We start from the raw sequence: 27,322 nt of genomic DNA on the forward strand, positions 1-27,322 counted from the left end.
ACTTAATGAAATTTTATTGTCTGGATCTATAAACCAAATTTCATTATTCCCCCAAGAATTCGATTGTCTCATCTTCACCGTCAGTTCAACTCGTTCGGCTGCCATGCTGCGCTGTCTAAAGCAGTAGGGAGCCATGCTGTGCTCCCTCGGAACCATGCTGTGTTTTCCCCCGAACTGAGGGGTGTGTCACTGCCTTTGAAGTTTGCTTCTCATGAATGCTAATAAACTTTTAAGGCAGGGACCGGTCAAAATTTATACATAGCCGAGATGATTCCCAAGGGCCAAAAAGTATTTGTATAATCATAAACTTATGTATATCTATTGAATAAAATTTGTTTTTTAACAAACTTCGTGTCAGCAGCTATGTCCTTTATTATAAATAAGTAGTCTGTTTAGAAGTACTTGATTTTCCACTGGGTGATGTTTGCCACAAATCGCCAATGAGACATATTTATTTCTTTCGCGGTCTTTATCAATGATCTAAATAGATACTTGTTTTACAGTTTTAACTCACACACAGATAATATTCTCTACAGATTTCTATACATTTGCGGTCAGTCAAAACTTTGATGTATCACTATTTTATTAGTATTTCGATAGGCACGTGCATAGTATGAAAGAGATATTCCGGACATTATGCTGTTCTTCATCTATTTATAGAGTTTCAAATGCACATGGAATCTTGGATCATATAAGGTCTTTCACCTCTAGGATTTCGGGATGATAGACATGAATAAACTAATGCTCTTCTGACTTATAGTATCAATTCTGAATTCTAGATTTTTTCAATTTCACCTAACTACATCCTTAAATGTACATTACATGAATTTGACATGATTGATTGTTGATTGATTGGTGTTTAACGCCACTTTCAATACTATTCAGCTATTTCGTGGCGGTCAGTTTTTATTGGTGGATAAAGCCGAAGTGCTCGGAGAGAACTACAGACCTTGATTTCTTTGTCAACTTCTAAAGCAGTTGGCATTGACTATTTTTCTTTTGTTTTGGCGGTGGAGATGGATTTTTTTTTATAATAATTTGTTTGATTCCAAAAATTTCTTGAAAAAATATTATTTTCGAAAATATAATCCGTTTCTACTGGGAAAAAAATCCCATGCAGGTCTTCTTGGTTAGTCGTTGCTAAAATCCCTAGCAGGTCTTCCTGGTTAGCCGTTTGAGTGCAATTGTTACATTTTTAAACTGAAGATTTTGCGATTTATAGTAATCAAACGAGTTTTGGTATAGAAATAAGAAGATTTGGAGACCAAATAACGTAGAAGTTCTTCAGCAATGAGCAAAACCTATAACAAATAGTAAGCTATAACGGCCCCGAAATGACAAATGTAAAACAATTTAAACGAGAAAACTAACGGTCTTCATACTTTAAGTACTTTTTATTGTCAACATATGAATGAACAATTTCCTGACATGTAATATTCAAAGGGATGAAACTCGGTCAAGTATCTCCGGATGGACAGTAAATTAAATTGCTTCAAGTATTTTATATAATTATCAAATTGCATTATTTTTCAAACTTGTTTGAAGAGTATAACATGGCACATGTTAAATTTATTCTAAACAGTAACTTGTAACTTGTAACTTGTGCCTGTAAAATAACAAACTTGAAATGAGATTAGATATTCTGTTTTGTATTACTTTACCGACCGTTACAGTTGTAAATAGGTGAGTTACTAAAATAATGTTCGTTTTCGTAAGTTTTAGTGTTGCATGTTCCAATATCTGTATTAATGGCTAACACGTACATTGACTTAAGGTTAAGTTGTAGTAAATATAATGCCCGTTAATTCTGTTGAAAACGTTCTCAAAATTGGCTTTATATAAATATCAATAACCTATCTATTATATAAATTAGATTTTTCTTAAAATTGATATGTTGTTGCTCTATACATTTCCGATTGATTAATGTAAAATAATCAAAAATGTGTCGAACTATTAAAGATAGTTCGACCATATTGTATTCCCCGAAATTGATTTAAAAATTAGAAACTATGATAAGTCTATTACTAAAATTAAAAAAAAAAACATCGCGACAATATCTTTAATATAACAATTGAATTTGTCTTACAAATTTGCTTGAAAGAAAAATGCAAGCAATGATCGTTTTATATTCAGTACTGTGAAAATAGATGCAACAGTCTTGCCCAAAATATTATATAATATAATATTATATAATAGAGGAAGTAGGTACAGATATTGATGTGAATCAAATATTTTTCTGGTGAAGCTGTGATCATATTCAATGCAACAAAAATCTTTGCAATGGGGAAATGAATTTTCATCAAACGTATCCATTATGGCACGTTAATGACGTCATGGTAAAATCGAAAAGTAATTACAGGCGGTATCATATAATTTTTTAAACGAAAAAATCAAAACAAGTTGTGAAAAGACTGAAGAAATTTGCCTATTTAAAGCAAATTCTGTAAGTTCCGACTATATCTGTAAACTCCTCACAGATAACTGTCATTTTGGACGTTTTGTTGTCGTAAATTCAAAACTGACTAAATGATAAAAAAAAGACAGAAAAACACTACATGGTTTCATATTTACACCTATGCGTAGGAACTATTTTGTTTTAAATATGTACTACTTTCCAGTATGTTCTTTTTTAACTGAGCCCGATTTGATGGTCTGGGCCCGTATGCATAAAACACTTAAGTTAAGATATCTAATCGTAATACTAATTTATCGTAGGACATGTAGAAAAATCCGTCCGTTCGGAACAAATCTTAACTTAAGTAGCTTTATGCATACGGGCCCTGACACCTTACTAAGTTTATCAAAATCATTTTGCGAAGAATTCCGTTTAAACTTACAGTAAGGTGAAAACATTTTTGCACCGTGTTGAAGGCCTCACTATGACTTTAAGATGAAGAACAAACAAAAATAAAAGCGTTGTTCCTTTGCTTTTTTTTTATAAAATAACAAAATAAAATAATCAATAAATAATTTAAAAAACCGTCGTAGAAGTTACCAATTATAACATTATGAGTGTAAACGAATTTTTAAAATACGATTTGTTTTTTCATTGTAATTATGAATTTCGAACAAAATAAAACTGAAAGCCAGGTAGTCACACGATTGTGTTGTGTTGCATATGATGTTTTTTTTTAAATATTTTCTATTACAAAAACCTCCTTTTTCCTTTATTGTTAAACTCCGTTATAATTATGTATAATACCAGTTGCCTTAATCCACCTCATTTGGAATACTGCTTTGGCATAATTACAATGTTCTAGTTTTTGTGTGTTAAGTAGCTAAAATATGCTGTAATTTTCTGTTGGTTTTATACAAACACTGATTGGGTCTGAAGTGTGCTGCATACTACTTAGAATGTGGACTTTACTTTGATATTTTTTTCGGGAAGTTATATCTCATATTTATAAGTATAAAGCGGTAGGACAAACTTCCTCTTTATTTTCCAATTTCCCAAAATATATGAATCTTTACTATGAATTCGCAGAATAATTATTTCCCCATATGTTTGTAATTTTCTAAAAACCACTTAAATATCTATGTGTATATGAGAACCTTAATTAGAATAACTATAAGTATTCAGCACTGAAAGAAAAAAAAACATCAACGCCAATGATAAATATCCATAAAAGTGTAGCTTATCATTTATTTCGAGGGTCTTTTTATGCAAATTCGTATGAAGACATTCTGTCAACATTTGCAATATCACATTAAATGACAAAAAAAAATAAGCTTGAACACTTGTGGTCGTTAAAGACCATTATGTTGACCTTAATATTGCCTTTCTTTTTTAATGGTGTGGATGGCGGTTTGATAGTTTATACCCTGCTCCTATTATTCGTATCCCTGAAATTCCCGAAGTGTTATTACTTACGTACGTCTGACTGGTCAACAATGTATGATGCATCATATGTGCATGTGGCAACTGGTCAATAAATGAGTAAATTTTATAAATGTAGGACATATAGACACATATATCTAAATGTTTATTAGATTAAACTAACAACCTTTTGCCAAGCTAAGTGGTATGAACTCATCACCACTTGTTCAGAAAACAGTACAGACGGGTTCATTGCTGTAAGTGATACCAAGAACTATTATACGTAAATGTATGTAGTATCTATTTCATTTAAAAAAATAATAATACGCAGTTGTAACAAGAAATTGACACTACTTGCCAGACAAATATTTACTAAAACAGAATGATGAACTGCGCAGTAGTTAATTCTTGTTTACATGAAGCTAATTCCCTAAACCGATTTACCTCCAAGTGGATTACTTCTAATGATATAATCTAAAAATCGTCATTGTGTACTACAATTATATATATATATGTTCTTTGTCAATAATGTTTAAAAATATTTACAGTTCTGGGCGAAGATTTGAACATTGAAAGAATTTAGGGGAAAACTATGAAGAGCCATCACTTATCTATGCAGCATTTCTTTTTTATTCTACTCTGAGGACAGAAGTCGATACTCCGTTTCTGTGACCTGCCAAATTTGCAATATCATCTTTAAAATTGAAAACTTTTAAAAAGAACCTGCTGAAAAATTTAATTGTTTTCTTCATTAACAATTACATAAAATTGGACAAATAAGAGAAAACCATTTGTTTTTCACCTATAATCTGTATTGTTTTCTTTCCAAAAAAAGGCGTCTGAAACGTGTATTAATACATTCGCAGAAGAATGAAATGTTGCCAATAGAATACGGTTCAGAGTTATTAGACAATTTTTACTCTAAAACAGTATCATTGTGTGACATCAACATTGAATTTTAGATTTTGATGTATCAAACAATAATTTTAGTCCTTTTTGTTTAAATCTTGAATTTGTATTTTTGTAATCTTCATTTTTTAAAAATAAAATAATAATAAGAATTGTCTTTCAAATGTCATTATTTATACCAAAATATTGTCAACTTTTAATTTACAAAGTTACAAGTTAAGAGTAACAATCCACTCAAAGTACTTAGTACTAAGATAAGACGTACTATCCGAAATCAATTACTTTAAGTCTAAATAAGTTTAAAAGGAACAACCAACGGTCAAGGATGGTGATCAATTCAAAATAAAGTACAATGCCGAGCCAAAAAATGTATCTCTCAAAATTAAGTATTAACAAAACTTTCTTTTGAAAGTCCAATTCGTTTTTGCCTTTTTGTGGTACATTCTCTACTTTGACTGATACTGTTTGTTTTAATGCAATACTGAAATCGAAATTTTCTGTTCATGTTTGCATCTTTAATCGAAAATTAAATGCTTTTTTTTTGTAATTTTATTGTGGTGTTAAAGTGTTGACCAAATACATTTTGTGCGAACAAACAACGATTTAAAAATCATAAAACATTCAATACTTATAATTATATGTTTATGTCAAAATAATGAAACTGCAACAAAAAGTAATATCAAGTTTTTCGTTTTTTCTCTCTCCATTCTGTTATTTTGTCATGGGAAGCAGTTTATGCCTTGAATGTAGCATTTTACTGGGGATTATAATATAATTTTCGAATGCGTCACGATCGTCTTCTCAAACAAATCACCAGCAAAAGTAACCAATAAGTCAAAATCAATAAGGATGGGGGACGGTGTGTTTGACACAAACTTGTGTGATAAAAATGACGATCAAATAACTAATTCAAAGTAAAATCACAAAAATACTGAACTCCGAGGAAAATTCAAAACGGAAAGTCCCTAATCAAATGGCAAAATCAAAAGCTCAAACACATCAAACGAATGAATAACAACTGTCATATTCCTGACTTGGTACAGGCATTTTTTTATGTAGAAAATGGTGGATTGAACCTGGTTTTATAGCTAGCTAAACCTCTCACTTGTATTACAGTCGCATCAAATTCCATTATATTGACAACGATGCGTGAACAAAACAAACAGACATAATAGGTAAAAATGTCAAAAATAGGGGTACAGCAGTCAACATTGTGTTATAACCTTAATCACTATAAAGATACTGCTTTAATCCTTTCACCGAGCTAGGGACATACTTATATTTTATAGTGGAGTGAAATATCATTGCAAATCATGAAATTTGGTTACCGTGACACGGGATATGAACCCATATCCCATGTGAACAAAATTGAAGACCAGAATGGTAGTTAAGGTAGATCGGGTGTCTTACGCCATCTTGGATTGTAACACAGCAGTAAACAATCGGTCTAGATCTTTAATGAAATGTGCAAATTTCAAAAGAAGTATGCAATTCATTTGTAAGTCTTTTCATCTAAACGAAAGCAATAATGTTTTTTTTTTATTAAATTCATGTTCACGGTATTTGTTTTTAAATTTTGCAATATAATGGGGGATAACTCAGAAAATGTAACATTTATAAAGGAACGTGTTTTGAATTTACCTTTTTTGTTTTGTATCAAGAGAACTAGTTCAGTGACCCAAATGTTTCTTTCTATTTACCGAAAGCGCATTATAAGACCTATATTCTCATATATTCTATCAAAAAAGTTTATCGTTTAGTTTTCTTTTTATCACACAAATTGGGGTTTCCAAACATAATCTACACAACATCTGATAATTTTACTGAGCCTGTACCTCAAGAAAAAACCCCGTGATCCATTCTTTTTATTATACTTTTTTAAAATGCCTACAATAAACTACATTTTTGCAAAAAATGAAAAATTCATATTGGTTTTTAGTTTAAGACCCCAATAGATGTTGTATGAGTGCCAATAAGACAACTCTCCATCAAGTCACAATTTGTAAGAGTAAACCATTAAAGGTCAAAGTACGGCCTTCAAAACGATGCCTTGGCTTACACCGAACAGCAAGCTAAAAAGGGCCCCCAAACTGACAGAATCAAGAAACACTTATGAACCACACCAACTAACGACCACCACTGGTACCAACCTTCACTCTAACCTGAAATAATAATTTAACATCACAACATGGAAAGGCACACTATAAAACATTAATTGAAATGACTTAACTTAATCAAAAGACATATTAACAAAAAACAAGTAAACATACACTGAACGTGTGAATTTGATTTATGACACAATGCAAATACAAAATTAATAAACATGGGGGTGAGATGTAAAATGATATCAGAAAGACAACTATAACCTAGGACAAAATGCTATTAAAAAAAATAACGCACACAGTTAAATTTGTTTATAATAATTTTGTTGTAAAGAGTACATGGCGGGTAGGTTTAGATATAATAATTTTGTTGTAAAGAGTACATGGAGTACATAAATATTTTTACATAAAAAAAAATGTTGATAGTTCGAGAACAGAAGCGAAAATGTATCGTCATACTAAATACTTATCAAAGATGGTATATATTAAAAATAGTGAGATATAACACACTATAAGTAAATATTTAATAACAAAAAATAATTACAAATTGTATCAACAGATCAAATTAACACGAAATTCCGATTTGAGATTTCTCCCAATCTAAATTTTGTAACTTAATGTTGAAATGAGGACACTCTAGTATAATATACTAGTCAACAAAAGTAACGAAACACAAGTTTAAACTCCAATTTATCATAAAATATAATAAACAGGAAAAACCACTAAATTATTAGATGAAAAACATTCATTTGCAAAGCAAATGCAGATGATTAAAAGAATCTGACCAAATTGGAAAGTGAGAAAATACCGTGTTATTGAACACAGGGGTCAAATTTATTTTGCGGAAAAATGATGACCAAAGTCGACACTAAATTTCGAAGATGAGAATTAAGTATTCAAATATCCACAAAGGCATTCAAAATTTTAAGCAGACAATGTTTAAGTTTAAAGTTTTAAGTTCTTATATCGATATTTGAATTTTTGGGTGAAAAAACGATTTTTGAAATAAAAAAAAAAATGCAAAAAAAAAAAAATTAAATATCGCATATTTGCCTTAAATCAATGGTTTTGATAAGACAATAACACTCTGTAAATATAAGACCAATGTGGCAATTATTTATCTTTGTACTGTGTATCCAATTACATTATATATGGAAAGTACATTGCCTGGTATCGTTTCTTTTGTTGATTAGTATATAATTGTTAATTAGGCGTCACAGGGGATATGTGCTCTAAATATCTAAATAAAATATCAACAACTAATAAGATATGAAAAAAAGAAGATGTAGTATGATTGCCAATGACACAAATATCTATGGAAACAAAAAGGCGTAAATGTAAGCAAGGTAATAGTATCTCATATCCCCTGTGATAACCCTTAATAACAGATAATACCCAATGTCGGTAGGTGGCGTGAAGGACATATATGTGTAAAGTTAAAGAACGTGACGGAAAATTTCCCAACAATCTTTAAACGTGTTTAACTTGAATACTATTTTGTATCATGCATATAAAAACCCCTTCATTCAACCGCACACAAAACACAAATCGAACGTCAGGAAATCGTCATTAGACAACTTTTTCTGTTATTTTTTCTACAACATGAATTAAATACCCCTATCGATGCTCGTTTCATTCTAATAGAAGGTTGTGTTTAAGATTTGAATTTCTATTTATACTTAATTTAGCAGCAAAAAAAACCTTTTAATTGGCTATCACATACCCTTTTTTGATAAAGGATAACATTGCTCTTGCCTTGCACATTTTATGGTTCCCTGCTGCTATCCATCCTAACTACCTGTCCGTGCTTTTTTGCACAATCAAAGACGTTGGAAATATTTCAAGGTATGTGTGATGTCTTTGTTCGGTGTAAAGCCATAGCGTTTGTGAAGTTAAATAATTGTGTTTTAAGTATGTTTTATATTAACAGTGTGTGTATAGGAACTCAAACTTACCAATGTTCAAAGACGTCTTCTGAATACTATAATTACAGTATTGCATGTGGAGCATTCGGGTGGAAGAGATGTCGAAGATCAAGGTAACTGGTAGAATTAAATGGACAAATAATTTATAAGTTTTTACGTTCTTAAATAAGGCTAATAAAAATGTGTTTTTGTTCCAAAACCGTCAAAAACAATATTTTATAAAATTGAGAAGGCAGTATTGCCTTATATCTACTTCTGGTTGTCGAATACTTCTAAGTAATATATTCTTACCGCATAATAGTCATGAAAGAAATTTTCTCGACGAACTATGAATCAGGGCTTCTTGAAACTTGGTATCAAGCTTTGTTGGATTATGCTCTACTGTGTAATGTGTTTTCAAATCAATTGCTTACCAACTTCCTGTTAATCCAAAACTGACAGAGGGGTATTTTTGAAGAGCATTTATAGAATTTAATGCTGATGGTTTTTTTTTAAAGTTTGTTCACCATTCCCTGATTCAGAACAATAACGAACATGATAATTTGAAAGCCACTGGCCGATCATGAAAGAATCTTTCTTAACTTCACGAATCATTTTGTAAAAAAGAACCAAGTATTTAATCTTGGTCATTTGCTGTACATAAGAAAATGCCTGTACCAAGTCAAGAATATGACAGTTGTTATCCATTCGTTTTAGCTTTTGATTTTGCCATTTGAATACGGACTTTCCGTTTTGAATTTTCCTCGGAGTTCGGTATTTTTGTTATTTTACTTTTGGTTTGTAGGATAGTTATCTCATTACCAATTATATTACATATCCTTATCTAATTAATATTTCCGTAAAATCATTACATGTTGTTTTGTTTTTAACAGGAGACGTTATTACAAGTCTTATAAAACATGCACACGAAAATGTCCATCAGGTAAGAATTGTTATAGACGCAAAACATTAACAGTGTGTACTCATTTATGCACGAAGATACTAGGATAATAACGCAACTAAAAACTTATTTCACCACAGCACCTTATTCTCGGTAACTCAAAAAATAAATGGGTTACAATTTTCAAGCTTAAGGATGTTTGCTCCTCTTTTTTTTTCTTTGCCAGATTTTCAGAGTCCTCTGAATTTAACCATGTATTGCCATTACAAAAATGTGCCCGCTAACCCCAACTTTTCTTTTCACAATTTTGTTACATATAGTTCAAAAAGCCATATTTGAAAATCTTATAAAATCCTTGTTTTTTTTCATAGTTTTTGAAACCAAAATGGTTCATAGCTTAGTTGAGTGATTCTGATTAACAAACAATGGTAAATGTAAACATAATAATTGTATTCTTAATCACCTTCTTAAAGATAATCTATAAATTTAGACTGTTTGACGTAATATGTTTATTCAAAAATCTTATTTTTTTTTTATCATTTTGTTGTAAAGACTTGAGACAATTGGTTGTGGCAAACACTTATAAAAGTCGCGAATAACTTCACCATAGCATGATAACAAAAAACACACCACTTAACATACCGCAGTATGTTAACGTTCCTATGTACTTGTATCACTTGAAATTCTTAATGTTCTTTATTTCTAAATTAAATGGTATAACATATTGCACATGTTTTTTAATATAAAAATCTGTTGAATGTATACCTCAGATTTTATGAGTTTTATATTTAATTTTCAATAATTAATAAATTCTGTTATTCAATACTAAGTTGACGGTAATTGGAGCTCTTGGACAAGTTGGAGAGGTTGGTCAACATGTACGAAGAATTGTGGAACTGGTGGCCAAGTTAGGACAAGAACAAGATATTGTACCAATCCAAGGCCACTTAATGGTGGAAAACAATGTCCTGGACTTACCACTGGAATAGAATGTAGACGGTGCAACACCAATCCATGTCCAGGTCCGACCGAAAGACATTTAGTTTAATTCCTTATTTGTATCAATTGAATGTGAAATTTCGATCAAAGATAAGTTACAGAAAATTTTAAAAACCTTATTCACATGGAAACAAAAATTAAGCTGTATTTGCATCGTTGCATCAAATTATACCTCAAATCGAATAAAGAAAAACTATAATAAATACTTTATTCTTAAAACTTGCATTGATCTACACTTTTCTTTTATATTGTCTGTTATCAGACAAATCGAACACATCTTAATATGAAAACTATTAATGAAAGAAGGTGTGCATATAATATAATTCAATTATACAGAAACAGAAAAAAACCCACATACAGAAGTAAACATGTAGTCAATAAATAAGTGTCCACACAATATGTCAATCTCTAAATGTCAAAAAACGGAATAACTCTTGATTCAATACTTAGTTGACGGTAAATGGAGTTCTTGGACAAGTTGGAGCAGTTGGTCAACATGTACGAAGAATTGTGGAACTGGCAATCAGGTTAAGACAAGGACAAGATCTTGTTCCAATCCAACGCCACTATATGGTGGAAATCAATGTCCTGGACTCACCACGGCAGTAAAAAATAGACAGTGCAACACAAATCCATGTCCAGGTATGTGCAAATTTATATTTAGATTGATTCTATATTTTTTCTTCCGATGAGCAAAATGACGAATGCTGCTAGTGAAGATGGATTTGCTTACTCTTCCCGAGCAACTGCAATCACTTCAAGTGTTTTATGGTGTTTTTGGTGCTAATTTTTAGTTTATATAGTTTTTGAACTTGTTTTTACTTTTTGTCGCTTTTGTTTTTGTCATTGCGTTGTCAGTTTATCTCCTACTTATTGACTTTAATAGTCCTCCAGGTATATTATGCCTGCTTTGTATTTAAAATTTCGATAGAAAATGTAATAAATCTTTACAAAATGTATTCATTGCATTGGATATAAAAGTCAAAATGTATTTGTTTCGTTGCGATGAATTTTTTAAAACTTGCAGTGACTATTACTTTTCTGTAGATTTCTAAATTACTTGAAATCATTTCTCCTACTATGACATCGGTGTCTGCTATTAGAAACAATAAACGCTTCTAAATATAAATTCTATAAATGACAGAATTTGGGGTATAATTAGATGTGACATAAAAACAAACCAAAACACTCAGACGTTGCCATACTGTATACAACAATAGAAAGGTACAGTTGGATGCAGACTAAGCATTACATGTAGACGGGCGGAAAAAGTTAACGCGGCGTTTACTCTGCGTTAACTCCGAAACTTCAGTAGACATAAAAAGTAAACGGGCGTTTACTTTCGCGTTTACCTCCGCGTTAACGCGAAAACGGCACGTCTTCTAATTTTGTAAAAAGTAAACGGGAGTTTACTTTCGCGTTTACTTCCGTATTAACGTGAAAAAAGGCGCGTCTTCTATTTTTGTAAAAAGTAAACACACGTTTACTGTTTGTTGTAAACGCGCGTTAACGCAGATTGTCATCGTATCCTGGATACACTGACCTAACATATCGATAACACGATAAGGTACATCAAAAAGACCAACTGTCCATTTTAGATTGACATATTGACGATTACACTTAATGATATTACACCTCTTTAATATAAATTGACCAATAATAAACTTTTAGATGAAAAGCCGCGATAATGTGCTACGGCTTTGAACCAAATTTCTGTGCGATATGCCATCTATTTTGTTTCTTGAAGCATAACCTAGTTGAATCTGCCGTAAAAAATGTTGAGCAATTTCTCATGATACTTTATACAACATAATTGTACATGTACACATAGTTTTGCAGTATTTAATTTTGGCATAATATTTTCAAATATTTTTGTGAGTCGATATTTGTACATGTAACTTTTGAATAGAAAATATAGAAAATCCGCTATTTAAAGTTATTGGAAGTGATTTTTTTGCAATTAATAAAAGTTAATATTTCGAGTTAAAAGTGTTTTTGAATTGTTACGGTTTAAACACATATACGTAAAATATTAAGATAAAAGTCATTTTAACAAAATAAAAAAAAAAATGTACAAATAAACACGAAGTTTATTTTATAATTTACACAATTAGTTAACGCGAAAAGTAAACGCGCGTTTACTTTCAAGTGTACGTAAAAATACACTTGTGAAATCTGTAGTAAAACGCCCGTTTACTTTTAAGTGTACGTAAAAATAAACTTATGAAATCTGAAGTAAACGCCCGTTTACTACTGACTAAACGGACACAGAGTAACGCGCGTTTACTCGGGTAAACATTAGAAATTTCCATTTTGACCGCGTTAACCTAATTATAGTAAACGCGCGTTGATTAGTAAACACGAAAACTGAAGTTAACTAACGAAATATATGCATGCGGCGTTAACGTGCGTTTACTTAATGTGATGCTGGGTCTGCATCTAACTGTATCAATATGTCGAACTATTAAATTGTAAAAAAAAAACTTGATTGACGTTTGATTAATTAAGTTGACGGTAAATGGAGTGTTTGGACAAGTTGGAACAGTTGGTCAATATGTACTAAAAATTGTGGAACTGGTGATCAAGTTAGGAATAAGACAAGATTGTGTACCAATCCAAAGCCATTACATGGGGGAAAACAATGTCCTGGGCTTACCACTGGAGGAGAAAATAGACAGTGCAACACAAGTCCATGTCTAGGTTGGTGCAAAAGTAATTTAGTTTTGATTCCATATTTTGTATCAGTTAAATTCGAAATTTTGAGAAAAATTGTTTATAAAATGAAAAAAAAAGGACTAATATAAACCTGTAAACACAAATAACATCCATTATTTTCATTGCATCGAATGATACATAAAAATGAAGACAAACCATACGAGATGGGTTTCTTTCAAATTTTCAGTAGACCTAACTATTCTGTAAATATTTCATATGAAATAGTATGACATCTCTTCGACTAGTATAGTGTCTGCTATGCAATCTAGTCGCAAGGGGTTAGGCCTTGGTTTAGTCATAATTTTCTTCTTGTTTGATTTTTCTTATTTTACACCATTAAAAGGGTATTGGTCCAGCCGTAATCTTCTAAAATGTTGTTAAAATTTATCGTTGCAATTTTTTTTAGGTTATATTGAATATGATCATTTATAGGGCTCCCTTTAAATGGTAGAAACCACCTATAGGCATTTAATATTCTGTTTTTTGCAATAGAAATTTCCAATAATAAGCAATGAGTAAGTGTACATTCAATATGTCAGGCTCAGAAAAAAATTTATAACTTTTGTTTCAATAATCAGTTGACGGTAATTGGAGCTCTTGGACAAGTTGGAGTAGTTGGTCAAAATGTACAAAAGGTTGTGGTACTGGTGATTAGGGAAGGACTAAGACACGATCTTGTACCAATCCAAAGCCTCTACATGGTGGACAACAATGTCCTGGACTTACTACTGGAGTAGAAAATAAACAATGCAACAAAAATTCATGTCCAGGTTGGTGAAAAAAAACCCCGAAATTAGTTGTATGTTTATTGAATATAGAATATTAGGGGAAAAGTTACAGTAGTTTGCACCACTGGGTGGATACCATTGCTGGTGGAGGTTTCCTCTCTGAGAGTATCACCAACTCAGTAGTCAGCATTTCTGTGTTGACCTGAAATTTCATTGATTTGCTTGTAAATGTTAATCAATTGTTTATAAAACTTTAAATTTTTCAAAATACTAAGGATTTTTTACCGCAGGTATAGATCACCTTGGCTATATCTGGAAAAAAAACTTTCGGACGTTTTGGTTTTCAATGTGCTTCAATTTTGTACTATAGTTGGCCTTTTTCTCTTTTTGATTCGAGCACCACCGATCTTCATTATGCGAAATGCGCGTCTGGCATATACGATTTTAATCCTGGTATCTTTAATGAGTTTATTTACTGAATAATGAAAAATCGTAAATTCATATACAAACGAGGAGAACAAATTTAAAAATCGCCTAAACTGGAGAGATCGTATTTGTAGACAGATTAAGCGTTTCATTTCAGCATGCCTTACAAATTGCAACTTGCAACAATTAAATATGTCAAATAGGGTATAAGACATAATCGGTAAATTTACCGGTAAATCGACCTTTCTCGAGTCTAAATCATCTTAGAGGACAAAAACATTTAATAACATTCTTTAAGTTGAAAGATAAAGCATTTATGGTACAGTACAACACATTTATCTTATGATAAATAGCGGGTCTGTTATGTGCTTCACTCTGGGATTTAGCATAAACATTGGAATTTTGCATTATAGTTAGGAAAAAGTGGTTACAAGTAAAAAATTCTTGACAAAAGTATTAGTCAGTAAATATTCTTAATATTTTATTTTTAATTTAAAAAAAAAATGAAAATAATTTCAGTCAACGGCGGTTGGTCTTCTTATGGAAATTGGAGTCCTTGGACATCGTGTACAGTCCCATGCGGTGGAGGTGCACAGTCTAGAGATAGAAATAGGACATGTTCTAACCCGGAACCGAAATATGGCGGGAATCAATGTGTTGGTAGTTCATCTGAAACTGCTTCACTGCCATGTAACATATCACTATGTCCAGGTGAGTTAGATGAAAAGAACACCACACTGGGAACAGATGATAAGGGGATTAGGCCCCTTAAAGTCACTAGCATAAGTGTACGACATATAGAACATGCGTCATAACAGACACTTCATGTAGCCGGAGTGTCTAAATGTTCGGCGATCGATTTTTCTTCAACTACTGTCCAACATTCTTGTTCAATGTACTTCCAAATTAGATTATAAAAACAGGTGGTCACGGACCTTTTTTTTCTTTCAATACATTGAAATTAACGAAAACCAACGAAAATTTTATATATGGGTTATATGGGGAAACTTATATATTGCCTTATTCCTTTATTTAGGAAACATTAAACCATAGATTTGGTTAATATGCAATAAGATAATTGTTTTTCATTAATTTTCCGAAATAACAAATAAAAATAAGGGAAAATGGGCCTTATTTGTTGAAAAATACATCCACACAAATTGTCCTTTTTAATTCAATTTTATTATCTGCCCTTGATTTAAAAAAAACGTTTCTTTCGGTACTTTTAAATACACTGAATGATACTTAATTTTTAATAGATTAATCTTTAAATTTCAAGTTTTGAATGTTTCTACCGTATATTGAATGATACTTATGTTTTAACAAAAAATGTTTTTTTGCATTATGCCCGTTTGGATGATGAGAAAAAGAACCTGGTCTACCTTTTAATGTCTGAACTGTATAGACTCTACTTAAATGCTCAGTTTCCTCAAATTTCTTGACGAAATTACAGAAAGCATTCTCTTCAATAAATCTGTCACCTATTTTGAGTTTGGAAATTAACCAGATAAATAAAAATATGTTTCTTTTCTATATCATCAAGATGTAAAATTGAATGGTTCTTATCAATATGTGTTATGTCATTCTTAAATTTAAAGAGAAAATAACAACCTAGCTGAACATAAAAAAAAAAGAAAAAGTGGAATTTTAACAACCTCCGGATACAAGTTTTAAAATGTGATTTGCAGCCATGGCAATACGACGAACACTACAAATCAAAATTGTCTATTTTAGTCAACGGAGGATGGTCTTCTTATGGAAGTTGGAGCCCTTGGTCATCCTGTAGTGTCACATGTGGTGGTGGAAAGAAGACTAGAAGTAGAGAGAGGACATGTTCAAATCCAGTTCCAAATTATGGCGGAAATCAATGCGTCGGGAGTAGAACAGAAACGACTGCAGATTCTTGTAGTTCCACACAATGTCCAAGTAATTAAACCATTTAGACGATTTGTTGAATTTCATTTATATTAACGCTATTAATAAGTTTTTATTACAACATGGAATGTGATGCAGAAGTAAAAAGACAATAACCGAACTACAAAATAAAAACAACCAGATATTCTGATGATTTGATTAATGTAGATTGATGGAATTCTTTACTGAAACAACACCTTATGACCACAAAGATCAAAAGACATATGAAGGTCAACATTATGTCTTCAATAAAACAAAAGTGTCTATTCAATATATTAAACTCTAAACCGCCAGACTCTAATTTGAAAGAGACTTTTAAATAGTCTGCCGTCTAAAATAAAATTCCTAAATGACAGAAACATTAAGTTAACTGAAGAAAATCACCATATGTCCACAAACTAATTTAAAGAAAAGCAAGTGTCCAAACCATACAGAAAACTTTCAAACGACTGACGTGTGAATTTAATTGAACAGAGACCATCAAACCTCTGCCCTCAACACCAAGTTGTCCGCCTTATTCGGCCAAAAAGGTCAACCATTGCCCATTATTCATTGTCTTATTTCGCCTTGAATGTATGTTTGAAAAAAAAGGAGATGAAGGGATATAGACAAATGAGGTAGTATCCATACATCAGAAAAACCAAAAACATGAAGAGATAAACATTTGATCTTCAACAATAGACATAATTCAATACAATATGTCAAGTTCTAAATCAGTCTGAGTTTAGAAAGAAGTGACTTAATTTGAAAATTAAGTATTTAAGATATACAATCATCATATAATTCCAAAACATGAGAATATCAAAAAGTGTCATCCTGATATTACTATATTTTCAAACATTACACAAAAAAATTAGATCTCATTACAAGGTTAGGTCTTTTATATTATTGCAGTTGATGGAGGTTGGTCTGCATTCGGAAATTGGAGTCCTTGGTCATCATGTAATTTAACATGCGGTGGTGGAACAAAGTCCAGAAACCATAACAGGACATGTACAAACCCAGAACCAAAATATGGTGGACAACCGTGTGTAGGAAGTACAACCGATACGTCTGCAGTCCTGTGCAATTCCATGCCATGTCCAAGTAATTTAATCAATACCTTTTATATTATTTATCTTATATTACATACAGTATCAGTTTTAAAAACAAAATCTTTTTATAGAGCAGCCAAACAATTTTTACATATGATTAAGGTGTGTATAAACTCATCAAAGATACCAGACTAATAAAATAAAATTGAGAATGGAAATGGGGAATGTCTAAAAGAGACAACAACCCAACCAAAGAGCAGAAAAAAGCCCAAGCCCACCAATGGGTCTTCAACACAGCGAGAAAATCCCGCACCCGGAGGCGGGCTTCAGCTGACCCCTTAAACAAAAATGTGTATTAGTTGTCTACATAAAACTCATAAGTGGCGCTCGATTTAAAACTGTTGGTATGCCAAATTAAATACGAATTTGTAGAGCCATAAAAACCGAAAAGTTGAGCCAAATACGGATAAGCCAATCTGTACCTTGGGGTATATTATTCGGGTTTTAATTTTGTTTAATTTATTTGTCAACAATACATGTTAGAGCTTTAATTTGATATCAGGGTTCGTCATGTTTAGTTGGTTTGATAATAAAAGTGTTTTCTACAGTTTCAACCAAAATTCTTTAAACTTCATGGTCAGATTGCACACGTATTGAAGTTGTGAACCCGCTGGAGTTCAAATTTTTTTTTCTCGTTTCTCCAGATATTGGAAGTCTCTTTACATTACAGTGTATATCCTATTTTTATATACAGTGTTGAATCGTAATTATATAAAAACGAATACCAAAATGACTTTCTATACATTTTCGTAAGATAATATGTTTCCACTTTCAAAAAAGTGGAAATTTGCCACTGCCAACAGATGCTCCCCGAACTGTATTTAATGAAAGAAAATTTTAAAAATGCCATACGTATATGATCTGCCTTGTGTTTAATTGGTTAAAAATACTTGTATGGCTGTAGGGACCAACTAAAACATATGGCTTCCATCTATGTAAGTTACATTTAAATCAAACAAAGAAAACTCTATCTACCAAGCGGAAACCATTTGTTTCGGGCACGCATATGGAGGGACGGACATAGCGACAACTTTTTGCCCCCTAATTTTTTTCATGGCATATAAAAAGGGAATAATCTCCGATCTTTAGAGGTTTTCCCCTTGATGCCTAAAATGAATTTACCAGTTTTTGAAACAGGGGGAAACTACGACTGCCGTTGTATTGTTTGTTCTGTTAGCATAATATTTGTGCAAAGATGCAGTTTCTTTTTTCTACATCATACTGTCTTATGCATTGTATTCGCGGTAGTCTTATTTCACGAATGTAACAGATGGTCGCAGTTACCTGTAGCTTAGGGCATTCCATATCGTTCAAACACTTCTTCAATTTTCTTGTCGATATCAAGTTCTTATTGCTTTAAACTTTATCTATTATACTTTGAAATTTGTTTGATGATCATTTGGTTTATATGTGCATATTAATTGATTAATATAATTCTATATATTAAATAGTTAACCATTTATTTTTTACTTAAACGACTAATATAAAATATTGAGAAAAAACTACTTATCACCAGCAACATGACTAGTGCTGCTTGTGGATTAGGAACTGCTTACCATACCCAAGCACCTAATTTAAGAATAAGGAAACGAGGTATGTTTGCCAATGAAACTATCTACCAGAGTACCAATGACGTGGATGTAAGCAATTATGTGTCACCATACGGCCTTCAACAATGAGCAAAACACATACTGTATGGTCAACTATAAAGGTCCTGAAATGACAAAAAGTAGAATAGTTTAATTGAGAAAACCAACGGCATGATTTTTGCTAAAACAATAAACGAAAAACAAATATGACAGACAGCAACCAAAGACAACAACAGAATTACAGGCCCCTGCCTTATGCATGCACATAAAGAATTTGGCTGGATACAAGTTGTTGTTGTAGTTTTAGAGTTTCAATTGTACTTTGGATTTTTAATGTCTTTTGTCCTGAAATGTTTTTATTTCATAATTTTATACTTGGTGATGTCTTAGGGTTAGATAAATTACCTGCACTGGTGGTTTATGAACTTGGTAACGTCTTATGGTTAGATTAAACACTTACCTATCCGTTGTACTAGCTCTTCAATTGTTTCGGTTCTTATACATCCTTGGCTTTCAAATATTCGGCTTTGAGCGTTGCTGATGAAGGTAAATCCAGAAAAGCGCTTCGGACACATGAAATTTATAACGTGTTGTTTTGTTTTTTGTTCTAAACAGAAGTCACACGAAGGTTGTCACTGGTGAATTTGAAACTTTTACCCATCCGGAGCATCAAAGTTCACCTCTATTTTCTGGGTATTGTGTTTGTCAATATTTAGTTTCTGTGTGTCGTATGGTTGTCATTTATATTTATCCTTTGGCCTTGTAGTTGTCTTTTTTTGTTCGAATACATGTCTATCTTTTACAAAATACATTTCTGGCTAAAAGTAAATATAAAATTTGGAAGACCATAAATCAAAAGGTCTTACGTAGTACGCTTCAATCGTGTATTGTTTCAGAGGCAACGGAAAATACGAATTTAGACTGCAACGCATTTCATTGTCCAAGTAATAAGATAGTAGATAATAAGAAAAACAGAATGCATACTTTACTTTTTAGTATACTGAAAGAAAACGCAAAATGATAAGATGAAAAATAAATCTTTGAAATACGTGTTTTGATTTATTCTTCCGGATTTTTTTAATCATAAAATCTTAATATATCTATATAAAATAGAAACATGCATTAAACATGTAGAATTATCTCAATTTGTGCACGCAATGGTGTTGGTTTAAAAGAATTTATTTTTTATAAGATTCAAAACATCAAAAATATTTTGATATATTATTGCACTTTAATAGAAAAAAGAAAAATACACTGACTCTTTTTCACAAAAAAATCTTACGAGTAAAAACACTCGTCCGTCATGAACATTTCAGTGATCAATTTTAGTCGTAAAAATTTTTGTGAAAAAAACCCCCTGAGGTTCCGACTACTTATAACGACCTGTGTGATGAAAAGCGGCCAATATATAATCAAGCTTTATATGAATAGTTCATTGAAGTTGATGGTGGGTGGTCATCCTACAGTATATGGAGTTCTTGGTCTGTATGTAGTCTAACTTGTGGTGGTGGATGAAAGTAAAGAAGTAGGAATAGGTCGTGTTCCAATCCTATACCAAAATATGACGGCAAAATACTACTTCTGGCCTTTCATGATCAATCATTATGTACAACTGATGTTTGTATTATACTAGACACTTTGTGGATTCTGCTTAAGACACACTCAACAATATAATATAATTATAATCATCAATTTACTTTGTTCAAAAGGAACTAAGAAGTCTCTTAAATATTGAGGACAAATGTATTTTTAGAGCAGTATTGATAGTCAAGGTAGATACATGAATTTGAGTTAAAAAAAAAGAAGGAAACTGCAGAACCCTATATCTTTGGAATAAAAGTCACTGGACTGTTTTCTACTTTCACCAATTTTTCAGCAATTCTCCCCTACGAGACAGACACTTCTGTTTTGTAATCTATCAACCTACACTGTATTTTTAGATACTTATTTTCCTTTTTAACACAGATTGAAAGAAGAACACGTACTTTTGCAAAATCAGCACCTATAAAAATAAAAAAAAAAAGAGTCGTTCTGACTTAAAGTCACCTACTGTATTATCCGTAAATTCTGACACGTAATGATTGTATCAATATGATTAATTTAAGTTGATGGTGGGTGGTCATCCTACAGTATATGGAGTTCTTGGTCTGTATGTAGTCTAACTTGTGGTGGTGGAGGAAAGTCAAGAAGTAGGAATAGGTCGTGTTCCAATCCTTTACCAAAATATGACGGCAAACAGTGCACTGGAAATGAAGTGGAAAATACTACTTCTGACTGCAACATGTTACCTTGTCCAAGTAAAGTCATGTTTTATTATAATAGCAATGTATGTACATTTCACTGTTTGTTAATTCTGTGAATTCTTATTTATACGGTACGATTTAAAACAAACACTAACCAATATAGTTCATTTTCATTTTATACGTAGTTTCAAAATATCGAGAAACACTAAGAGAAATGTTCATATTGAGTACTTCATTTAATAAAAATAAAACTTTCAAAAATTTCGTGCATCTGAAGCGCTGAGCTCATATATAATAATCAATTAAGAAGCATTAGTATAGGTATTTATGAATATAAAACTTATTAAGGATTCCAGTGTCATATTTGTGTTATGCCAGACACGCGTTTCGTCTACACAAGACTTGATACATACTTGATTATCAGTATAAGAGAGTAAGTTGCCTTTAATGATCAATCATTATGTACAACTGATTTATAGACATTTTGTGGATTATGCTATAAAGAAAAGACAAAAACACGATATAACTATATTAATATATTGATTTGTCCTTGGAACGTAGAAGTCTTTCTTAAATTCTGACGACAAATATATTTTAAGAGCAGTATTGGTAAGCAAAGTAAATGAAAGAAATTGGGTTGAGAAAAGCTCCAGAACCCTATAATTTTGTAATGCAAACATCTGGACAAATACATGTTTTTTACTTTCAACAAAGTTTCTACGATTCTCTCCTTCGGGGCCGACAATTGTGTTTTTCAATCTATGAACCAACACTGCATATTTAGATACGCATTTCCCTTCTAACACAGTTTGGAAGACAAACAAGTAATTTTGCACACCCAGCTACCTATGAAAAATATAAAAAAAACATAGTCGTTCTGACTAATAGTCACATACCGTATTATTCGGACACCTAATAATCATATCAATATAATTCATTGAAGTTGATGGTGGGTGGTCATCCTACGGTATATGGAGTTCTTGGTCTGTGTGTAGTGTAACTTGTGGGGGTGGTAAAAAGTCAAGAAGCAGGAGTAGGACATGTTCCAATCCTGTCCCAAACTATGGTTGAAAACAGTGCACTGGAAATGCCTTGAAAAATACTTCTTCTGACTGCAATACATATCATTGTCAAAGTAATTACTTTAAATTTCAATTTCAAAAATACAACTTTATATATGCAAGAGTCGTATTATGGGGAATGTAATATCATTACATGTATATTAAACTGCTTGTATGACATTTTTTCAACTTTTGTCTTCAACTGTTCCCAACAAATACTTAATTGGAAGATGTTTGATTCTCCTACAATTTTACAAGATAAAACTCAACAAATTGAATATGATTTACAAAAACAAAATCAATGCTCAAGCAATCAATTTAATTATTAACTTTTCAAATGTTTAACAAAAGTATTAACATCGATATGCATTATGATAGCTATGAATTAGAAGATAAGTTAAACATAGCTCTCTTCTTGGATTTCTCCATAAAACAAGTTCTACATACATATTTTATTAAAGTTGATGGCGGATGGTCGCCCATTGGAATTTGGAGTTCTTGGTCGTTCTGTAGTGCAACGTGTGGTGGTGGTAAAAAGACAAGAAGCAGGGAAAGGACGTGTTCCAATCCTTTTCCAAAATTTGGAGGGAAATTTTGAATTTGAAATGAAGCAGAAAATAATACTTTTGAGTGCAGTACATTACCTTGCCCAAGTAAAATACATATATAATTATAATTATAAAAGGAATTCTTTGCACATCTTACATTCCACTCATTCATAAAAAAATCAACCATATTCCTTATGTTCCTGTCCAAGGTCAAGAGCCTGTTGTTCAGAGGATGTCATTGGTTCATATCTGTCCTTTTTGTTTTTCGTAAATTGATTGTTTTGTTATAAATGAGGACGTTAGTTTTTTCGTTTGAATCCTTTTTTCATGTCGGTGCCTTCTTTAGCCGACTATACGGTATCGGTTTCTTCTCATTGTTGAATGCCATACGGTGGCCTATAATTACTTATATCCAGTTCATTTGAATTCTGGTGGAAAGTTTTTTCATTGGCATTCAAACCACATCTCCTTATTATATATTCATAATGTGTGATGTCAATATGATGCCATATACATGCCTAAATTGACAAATTTGCCCTAAAATAGCTATTGTACACTTTTTTTTTGACAAAGTAGATATTTTAAACGCATTAACATCCACATAGGGCAGCCGTACCAGAATTTAAGTCTGATAACATGCTGTTCAAGCTAATCCTTATTGTTGGTTGTTTACCTGTATGTTATTGTAAGTAATGTTTTATAAGAAACCACGTGATATATTTCCATTAACGAAAGTCAAAACTTTATGTTTTTCTTTAACCTAACGGATATAACAAGGAGTCTGTATATAACTTATCTAAATATTCAATACGGTAAGTTTAGACATACCCCTTTCGGGGGGTATATATCCACAATAGTGTTTCTGTTTTCACATATTGGACAGAAATGGTATATTTTGATCTAGAAAACTTCACTTCAATTCAACAGTTCGTTCCCTCTGTTCACACACTGCATACAGTCAGGTATATAGAATTTATGCATCCATGTACCAGGTTTAAAATCAATATTAAAGTTTCAATATACCTTAGCATTTTACTCTGAACTTAAACTGCGAAAAAATGTAAACAGGAGACGTTATAACAAATAAACACATACTGTATTATTAATAGATTCAGAAAGGTAATAATTCTGAAAAAAATGGCAGAAAGTCATCAATTGTACTTGGAGTTATTAGTCTTTATTTAGTATAGCATGTGGTTGTGAGAAACATTAAATCATGAATTGGACGTATTTCAATCATGTACCATTGCAAAACGAGAAAGAATGCACTGGAAACGCAGCGGAAAATACAATTTCTTATTGCAATTTATTCCATTGTCCAACTAATAACAAAGTAAATAAACTAATCACAGATACCAGGATTAAAATGTTATACGCCAGAAAACATAATGAACTAAACATGTCCATTTTGCTTTTTTTTATATATAAAAATTAAAATGAAAATAATATATTAAAAATTAAAAAAAAATTTATTTGTTTTGAAACAGTATTTTGATATCTGATATCCCCCTAACGAATTTTCACATGTCTCTGATATCTATAATAGATGATAACTAAATTTTGTCTGATATCAAACAATATATATAATCAACCAATATAGGATATAAAAAACTATGACATCGGCTAACTTTTACTACTAGATGAATTGCGACGCACAAAATTTGATGAATAAAAAAATTCATTGCTACATCATTCACTTTAAGAATTTATTTCCAATTTTAAGAAAAGTATATAAATATTGTGTTGTTTGATAAATGTCATAATTCAAAAGACAACTAAACAAAATTCAGCTCAAATATTTCTTCATTTAGTAATTCTACATATATATTTTATTAAAGTTGATGGTGAATGGTCGCCCTTTGTAATTTGGAGTTCTTGGTTTTTATGTAGCGTAAGTTGTGGGGATGGTGAAAAGATAAGAAGTAGGAATAGGACATGTTCCAATCCTGTACCACATTATGGCGGGAAACAGTGCAGTGGATATGCCGCGGAAAATACTACTTCTGACTGCAATATTATCCAATGTCATTGAAGTAATAACACATTTTCATTAATAAAATTAAGATATAGTAATAAAATCAAAAGTTATAAATAAATAAATAAATAAATAAATAAATAATTTTAATAAGACGTTCTTCAAACGCTATGAGTTAACACCCATATAATGTATGTCAGCTGATCGGGCTGTTCCAATCACACTCCTACGTCGTATGATTTTTATAAATGAGTTACCCGAGGTCAATCGGTGTTATTGACGTCATTGAACAATCAACTCTAAATATGACGTAAGAACATCGTCATTGTACGGAAAAATGCACGAATGTGAAAGTTTTCAAAACATGGAAACATAAATAACAGAGATACGATTTTGTTGAAAGCCCACTTTCTTAAACTTTCATAATCGTTAAACTTTAACCTAACATCTCCAAATATGTTATTGTAAATAGTTTAAGCATGTCAGCACAAATGAGGAAGACTATAGAATCTGTTAATAATCTGGAAGACGAAATTTAACATCGGAAAACTACTATCGTCTTAATCTTAATACTTATTTCATTGAAGTTGATGGTGGGTGGTCATCATTTGGAATTTGAACATCTTGGTCGTTATGTAGTTCAACGTGTGGTGATGGTGAAAAGACAAGAAGTAGGAATAGGACATGTTCCAATCTTATACCACATTATAGCAGGAAACAGTGCAGTGGATATCCCGCGGAAAATACTACTTCTGACTGCAATATTATCCAATGTCCAAGTAATAACACCTTTTAATATAAAATTTTTAAATAATAAAACATCTTTAAAATACGAATGTTGATTGACTCTTAAAATGTGTTCTATTTATTTTTTCTACAAAATTAAACCTTTCTCTGATCACAGCCAATTAGATATCAGTTTAACTTCATCTGATATTTATCAACACGTATAAACTTTCTTTATATGTGTCTTCATATTAAACTACCCAGCACAAATGAGGATAACAATAGAATCTGCTTAAAATATAGAAGACGAAATTAATAAAATAAAAAAAAAACATTTAAACGCATAAAAGACTGATGTGTCAGTCAGTTAAAAACATTTTAAAAGTACTTTTTCCAAAAAGATAAAAAATAGTTTGGTAAATACCGCAAATATTGAAAAATCAGTAAAACCTAGACCATTTCTGCGTTTCTTCATAAAATAATTCTACATCGCAGAATACGCTTACCCTGTCGACGCACCCTGTCTCGCTCCTTTTGGGGTTCATATGATTCCCTCAGTTTTTGTTTGTTACATTGATTTGTCTCTTCTAAATTGTTTTACGGGATTTGAACATCGGTGAATAACTGTCGCCTGCATCTACATACTTATTTCATTAAAAGGGATGGTGGGTGGTCATCATTTGGAATTTGGAGTTCTTGGTTCTCATGTAGTTTAACGTGTGGTGGTGGTGAAAATATAAGAATTAGGAATAGAACGTGTTCCAATCCTGTACCAAAATATGGCGGAAAGCAGTGCACTGGAAATGCAGCAGAACATACAACATCTGACTGCAACACATTGCAATGCCCAAGTAATATCAATATTTGATTATTAGCGATGCATTATCACTTCAGTTATTTTTTTGATAATGCTACGAAAATTCACAATTACATTATTCTAATAATGTTAAGAAATTTAGAAAACTGTGAAAGTTGTTAAACCTGCATACTACAAAATACAGTATATGCCATATGCATAAAAGACAAAATAATATTGTCGTTTTTATCTTATTTTCCAAGAATAACCTTCAAATATCTTAGATATACAGTAGCTTCAGTATTAATGCACAATTTCAGTTGAAACACAAGTTACCATTCTATCATATTGATTTCATTTTCAAAGATTTTATTTCAAATACTTTAAAAATATGAAATGAATATAGTATTTTGATGTCCTTGATAATATATAAGGTTACACTTCACATCAGCAACTAAACGATGATAAACTGCTATAATGAAAATAGCTCATGGTATGATCAATACTGTCTGGTCATTGTGGGCACCTGATATATAAATAGTACTAGCCACTTCGTTGACTCATAATTAGACCATAGGAAAAATCATGTATCCATTTTTGTCCTAAATAGAAGAAATCTTTCAGAGATTTTGACGAAACATATATTTTGAAGAGCAGACAATGAAATTGACTAAAAAAGTGCGCGCGAAAAGCAATAGTACCTTATTTTGAGCATTGACAAAAATTTTACAATAACTTTCTTATTTTCAACAACGTGTCGTTCAGAAAATACACACTAAGAATTTGTAACTCTAACAGCACTACTACTGTCACCTATGAGACAGGCAATACGATTTTACAATCTATAAACCAGTTTTGTATTTCTGTAAGTTCCT

The 27,322-nt window shown here is 31.6% G+C and overlaps 3 protein-coding genes across 3 annotated transcripts in view; 2 read left to right on the forward strand and 1 right to left on the reverse strand.

Moving 5' to 3' along the window:
• The window catches only part of LOC127709723 (NF-kappa-B essential modulator-like), a 238,806-nt gene that overhangs the window by 210,049 nt on the left and 1,435 nt on the right, over positions 1–27,322 (reverse strand). The gene's annotated exons all lie outside the window — the stretch shown is intronic.
• LOC127709976 (hemicentin-1-like) lies at positions 1,547–14,025 on the forward strand. Its single transcript, XM_052215687.1, has 7 exons — positions 1,547–1,683; positions 8,759–8,866; positions 9,626–9,675; positions 10,464–10,655; positions 11,083–11,274; positions 13,141–13,332; positions 13,926–14,025. Exons 1-7 carry the CDS (start codon positions 1,628–1,630, stop codon positions 14,000–14,002), a joined length of 867 nt encoding a protein of 288 aa, XP_052071647.1. The 5' UTR covers positions 1,547–1,627; the 3' UTR covers positions 14,003–14,025.
• The window catches only part of LOC127738306 (SCO-spondin-like), a gene marked incomplete at its 5' end in the record, with an annotated part of 56,167 nt that continues 42,856 nt past the window's right edge, over positions 14,012–27,322 (forward strand). Inside the window, 7 exons of the mRNA XM_052249511.1 lie at positions 14,012–14,117; positions 15,021–15,212; positions 16,236–16,427; positions 17,310–17,501; positions 21,204–21,395; positions 22,864–22,998; positions 25,549–25,704. Of these exons, the coding sequence (XP_052105471.1) occupies positions 14,012–14,117; positions 15,021–15,212; positions 16,236–16,427; positions 17,310–17,501; positions 21,204–21,395; positions 22,864–22,998; positions 25,549–25,704 (1,165 nt within the window). The remainder of the gene's footprint in view (positions 14,118–15,020; positions 15,213–16,235; positions 16,428–17,309; positions 17,502–21,203; positions 21,396–22,863; positions 22,999–25,548; positions 25,705–27,322) is intronic.

Source organism: Mytilus californianus, unplaced genomic scaffold, assembly GCF_021869535.1.
Source record: "Mytilus californianus isolate M0D057914Y unplaced genomic scaffold, xbMytCali1.0.p SCAF_1, whole genome shotgun sequence".
Classification (NCBI taxonomy): Eukaryota; Metazoa; Mollusca; class Bivalvia; order Mytilida; family Mytilidae; genus Mytilus; species Mytilus californianus.

Excerpts from the sequence above, each read along its gene's own strand:
- LOC127709976 (XM_052215687.1), top strand. The coding sequence starts at position 1,628 with ATGAGATTAGATATTCTGTTTTGTATTACTTTACCGACCGTTACAGTT. Across the intron at positions 11,275-13,140 it reads CAACACAAATCCATGTCCAG|TTGACGGTAAATGGAGTGTT; the intron begins GTATGTGCAAAT and ends TGATTAATTAAG. Across the intron at positions 13,333-13,925 it reads CAACACAAGTCCATGTCTAG|TTGACGGTAATTGGAGCTCT; the intron begins GTTGGTGCAAAA and ends TTCAATAATCAG.